This window comes from Vigna unguiculata, chromosome 7 (assembly GCF_037176805.1).
Source record: "Vigna unguiculata cultivar grain cowpea cultivar isolate G323 ecotype 2 chromosome 7, ASM3717680v1, whole genome shotgun sequence".
Classification (NCBI taxonomy): Eukaryota; Viridiplantae; Streptophyta; class Magnoliopsida; order Fabales; family Fabaceae; genus Vigna; species Vigna unguiculata.
The window spans coordinates 11805113-11810908 of record NC_140798.1 but is presented as its reverse complement, the minus strand read 5'-3'; the positions used below and the strand labels follow the sequence as shown (position 1 = coordinate 11810908).

The following is a 5796-nucleotide window of genomic DNA, read 5'->3' as shown; positions in this document are numbered from 1 at the left end:
TATATATATATATATATATATTGAAGTGTCACCGTATGATATGTGGAGCAACTTATATGTATGGATTCTATAACAATCTTATTAAAACGCAGTTCAAATTTGGAACAACACAATTACCCTACTACAACGTCAAAAGATTTGGAATTAACAAAATTTATGATGAAATAAAATGAGAAATGAATCCATTCTTAAGAATTAAGTGCATGATGAAAAAAAAAAAACTTCTGGTAGAGGCCAACTTCCCCAGAAGTCACAATATAAGAGACGCCACCCCTAATGATAATTAGAACACACGTCCCTAACTTACAGGTCATTTCCTATATGACTGTAAAGTTATCATGTTTCTTTCATTTTCTTGATGTGTTTCATGATAATAGTTACATAAATTTTGGTATCCTAATATTTACGCAACATCAATGTTACATGCCCCACATGCACTATCCACAGTAGCATATCACATTTCTCCATTATATATATTTAGGATTTCATAAGGAATTACATGCGTTTTATCTTCTAATAAATGATTATTTTATTGGATTAAATATACTTATATTTAAATTTTAAAATAAATGTCAGATTTTTATTTCTCAAATTTTAAAAATAAATAGATATAATATTTTTTCCAATTAAAGTACATAATAAATGATTTTGCTATGTAAAAACATTTTATGTCGGTATTTAAATTATTTATAATGTTAATCGAAAAACAAGACATATAGATATTAATGTAATTTAATTAAAAATATTATATTCATACATTTTTTAATTTCAGAAACTAAAATATATATGTTTTATAAACAAATTCTAACTTTGGATTAGAATTCATCGATTAAAAACGTACTTATCCCTCTCTCTAAATTCTCTAAATAAAATTGATAAAGTGGATTGGGAAACAGTCCCAAAAATGAGTTGATAGGAACCTTTGCTTCTCTAAACCGTGAATGGGCATCTCAAAAGAGAATGACGAGGCCTCTCTCCACCTTAATTTCTCTTTACTTTTAGCGACAAATGGAACACGCTCTTTGTGACGCGTTACATTTTGACGGTGAGATTCGTAGAAGCAAACAACATCCAAAGAGTAACAACGTCAACACATAATCAGTGTTACTTATACATTTGACAACGACAACGGCATTGAGTGAAATCCAAGAGGGAAACACACTGGACCAAAGGGATTTTCTATGCTTTCTAAATCCCTTTAAGATGTAACATTCAAAATCTGATACAAATAATAACACAAATCAGAAACAAATCAAATCAAAATTAATAAGTTACAAATCAATTTATTCTTTGATTGTAGTTTGTCACTCTAGATTAGACATGTAAAACGATGATGTTCCATTGCTTGATATGAAAAAATTATGGGGTGTTTATGAGAAAAGAGAGCAACAGATGACAAAATTGGCTAGTTACAACAGCATAGTCATGGTTGAGGATAAGCCTTGTCCTTCTCATGAACCATAAGGCCAAGTATAATAATGTTGATGCAAGTCACAGGAATCAAGGGGTGACCACATTAAAGTCAGCAAAAAAAAAAAGTATGTGAAGGAAAAGCATAATAAAAGAATATGGACAGAAGAGTTGGACCCCAAAGGAGATGACAGCACATCCCTACGTCACATGCTTTCTGTGGTGAGTGAAACCACAATTCACAAGAATTTTACCTCTCTGCTACCAATCTTATTAATTTTAGGAACTCAAGGTTTGTGATATTCCCCCTGTTGTAATGCTAAATCACAATCTCACTACCTATAATACATAAATATTGCAATAATTTAGCATTATTACTATGCCAGTGTTGCGTTGGAGCTTAAATTGGGCCAACATGAATCATTTGCCTTGTTCTCATTGAACTTTGGAGCCTTTCTCTGGCATGCCTCAATGCCTCTAAAGCTTCAATCACACTGACAGTAATTGGTTTTTGGTTACTGGTGGCTTGTGATGTAGGTGTCACAGTCACGGGAACTAATGCCAGAGAATTATCACACACATACCCATCATTACTCTCATTCTCAGTCACTGATGATGATCTTGAGCTTAAACTGCTAAACCTGAAATAAACCACAAAAATTAAATATTCAACCACACAAACTATTCATCAGAAAGAATATATATCAGATAAAACACTCATAAAGTATAGCAGTCAACAACTTCATAATTTGTCACCTAAGAATTTAGTTTATAGACAACTGATAGTTTAAAGACTCTTTTACATGTAGTCTATTCACAAATCATGGTAAATAATAATTTTAATGATCTTTATAACATTTACATTAATCTTACATGACAGAAAAACTCTTATTTTATTATACTCCACTCCTCTAATATTAAGACCATACAACAGAGAAATTTTACTTTCTAAAAGTGCATTCCCTCGTTGAAAAGGAACCAAAATGTCAGCATCAAAACGTTCAAATCTAGTACCTGTTTTCATCCTTCTGCAAATTCCCATAGCTCAGATTCGGATTCTCGCCCAGGCTTTGGGGGTATGAATTACTACTGAAATCATCAGTATTCTGAGAATCACAATCTCTCGTACTGGATGGACCATTGTGGTTCTGAATAAGAGTAGAGGCTTCGGAAACATTGTCACTGTGATCTACATTTTCTGGCAAAGCTGGAATTTTTGCACCATGCTTTTTTTCGTTTTCTTCTGAATGTTTGGAAAGTGAACTGATCCAAGACGAGCCACGGGAATTTTCACATTTCTCCGACGAATCAGAACGTTCCAATTGCCCTGACTTGGAGGGTATGCCGAAAGATCCAACCTTGTTTTTTAAAAATTTGAGCCTTCTTTCAGCTTTATCTCTTAATTTGGTCTCTTCTCTAAGCAGTTTTTCCAACTCAACTAACTGTCTCCAGAAGAAATTTTCATTAATTTTCGGGAGAGAAAAATGGAAACATACACAGGATAAAGTTTGTCAGACAAAAAGCCACACGCAATGCCATTTTCTTTTCGTTACAGCGGTGATCCAAACAGTGCCACATAAAGTGATAATGAAACAACTATTCAAGATTGACGCTGTTGTTAGAACAAAGATGTGTTGTTGTGTTATGTTATGTTACCTTGTTCCCCATTGATTCTTCTTCCATCTTGGCCACCCTTGAAGCGTGTCTCTCTGCCAGTAATCTCCCTCTGAGGCACTCCACAGTGTTCAGATTCAGACCCCCCTCTTCCACTTTCTTGCTGCTGAATTGACACATTCAACAATGTGATTCCACTTTTGTTGCCACTGGGTGCCCCATTTCACAATGCAATGTAAGTGAGATAGATAGAGAGTGAGAGAGAACAGAAACACACCTCCATATGTGGTCCTTATCAGCAGCTACCACTTGCTTCTCACCTACACTTTCACCACACCAAGACCCCATCTATGTTTTCTTCAGATCAGACCCCAAAAAGTGTGTTCAGTTCTTTTATGAACACAGAAAACGGGAATGTGATGGTTCTCTGGAAGATCAATGCTTGTTTTTCGGTGTGGGGTGTGCACTTCAGGTTCAAAAACAAATGTACTTTGGCTTTTCAAAAAATGTCTATAGAGGGAATGGAATCTTGCTCACAACAACTCACCCATGGTGATTTTTTATTATGAAGTCACTGTCTAAGAGTCATAAGTAAATGAATAATTAAATACCCACCTACAAGTACACTTCTGTGTTGTGCCACCGATTGACGGTAATAGTTAAAAAAGACATTCTGTATCTTTTTTCCTTTCAAAAAGAGATCTTGTTTCTTACGCTTTGTTCACAGCTCAAAATTGTGAAATTGAACCACTAAAAAAATGTGCATGTGAAGTAGACATTCTTTTTTGATTAAATATGTTAAAAAAGAATGTATCTTTTTATCGTTTTCTATTTTTAGTGGAATTTAATTACCCAGTTTCTTTTACTAAGTAGTGGGACTATCCACCGATCAAAAATACATTACAGCTAAACACGCCTAAATCAGAGGCTTGCGTGAAGAAATTAACATATTAATTAATGTTTTAATGCATATTGCAGTTGCAGTTGCTAAAGTCTATGTTGAAGTCATAAAATATTAAATATTAACAACGGGAAAGATTAACTGTATTTTTATTGATTAATAATTAAACTGTACGAGGCTGGTGTTCTGTTTTTTGAACTTATTGACGATTGTTCTCCTGGTTTTAAAACACTGTTTGAGTTTCAAAATAAAATTTCAATAAACAAATTAATTTACTACTCAAAATTGTTAAAGAAAAGAGAAAGAAGAGTAAATTGGATGATGTTGTGGACATAATATTTTATTTCAGCCAATGTTGTAAGATATCCGGTGTAATATTTGGAAAATGTCATCTACAGTTTTTTCTACGTTAAAAAACTGTAAGATGATTTAAATTTATTAAATATTATTAACATTAATGAATTTATTTAAAAGGTTAAAATATTATTTTAGTTCTTGAATTTTTATAAAGAATTTAACTATATCTCTCGTTTTTTATTTTGTTCAATTTATTTTTTAAATTTTATAAGATAATTCAATTAATTTCTTTTCATTAATATATTTTTGTTGAAGTTAATATATAAATCATTTTAATTAAAAAGTTTTAATATTTTAATTTATTTTATTTTATAAGTGAAATAATTTGAAATTAATTTATACATCAATCTAACGAAAAATATATAATTAAATTGTTTTTAAATTAAAAAAATAAATTGAATTAAATAAAAGTGAGAGATCTAAATTTTCAAAGATCAAATTAAAATTTTAACCATTTGCAAACGTAGATCATGCTTATTAAAATATAGTTGTAGAAATTGCAGGCGGCAGGGCAGCAGGCGCACACAATGAGAGGGTTTTGTGTGATACCGACACATATAATTCTGCAGCATATATTGGTTTTATCTGAAACATCCTTTTTAAATTTAAATTTTGAATTCACATGCAATGGGTGAGTTTGATTATTTCAAACTTTTTCTTCACTACCTGCTATTCTTATACTATCACGTGATCTTATTTAAATTTCTTTTACTTCTCAACCATCTACCAAATCTCTCTAAATTTTAAGAATAATATTATTCCTATAATTAATGTAAAATTTTCAAATTAGGATCGCTAATGTAATATAATATAGAAGTGTTCATGTAAAAACAAACTTTACAAAACTAAGATTGGTGGAAAAGAAATAGCTTCTAGAAAATTGCATTTCTCATAAACCGCTCCTACAAATACTTCTCGTACATCCATAATCATTTCTCATACACCTCTCCAACAAACACCTCTTTATTTATTTATATATATATATATATATATATATATATATATATATATATATATATATATTAATGTATTTTAAAATATCAATGTAAATTAAAGATTTTTAAAATAATTAGTAAATAATAAAATATTATTAAATGAAAATTGTATTGAAGTAATTACAAGAGTTAAACTTCTTTCCACTACACACATGTTATGTTATATCATACAAGTAAACCATTCTTAAAAAATAATATTAATTAATCTAATTTGTATAACAAGTTATTACAGTTTATTAATTAGTTAATTAATTAATTATAATATATATAATCATTAAAATAATATCAATTTATCATTATCTTAAACACAATCTTAATAACAATAGATCCACATTGTTTAAGAAAGAAGTACGTCATACAAGAACTTATATCTTATTATATAAATTATTTAGGTTTATTTTTTAATTGTAATTAATAAGAGTGATAATTCAAATTAATAATATTTATCTTACACTATTTGACTCAAAATACAAGTTCCAAGAAAAAAAAAAACATATTCTAATTATTTACAATTAATAT

At 30.0% G+C, this 5796-nt stretch overlaps 1 protein-coding gene across 2 annotated transcripts; it reads right to left on the bottom strand.

Moving 5' to 3' along the window:
• Positions 1–1406: 1406 nt before the first annotated feature.
• On the bottom strand, positions 1407–3617 carry LOC114190815 (uncharacterized). Of its 2 annotated transcripts, none has more exons than XM_028079862.2 (4): positions 3302–3617; positions 3067–3190; positions 2425–2852; positions 1407–2051 (listed from the first exon to the last, which is right to left on the bottom strand). In XM_028079862.2, exons 1-4 carry the CDS (start codon positions 3370–3372, stop codon positions 1811–1813), a joined length of 864 nt encoding a protein of 287 aa, XP_027935663.1. In that variant the 5' UTR covers positions 3373–3617; the 3' UTR covers positions 1407–1810. The 2 variants fall into 2 exon arrangements, with proteins under 2 accessions (XP_027935663.1, XP_027935664.1); XM_028079863.2 differs by having other exon boundaries at positions 3067–3187.
• Positions 3618–5796: the final 2179 nt, after the last annotated feature.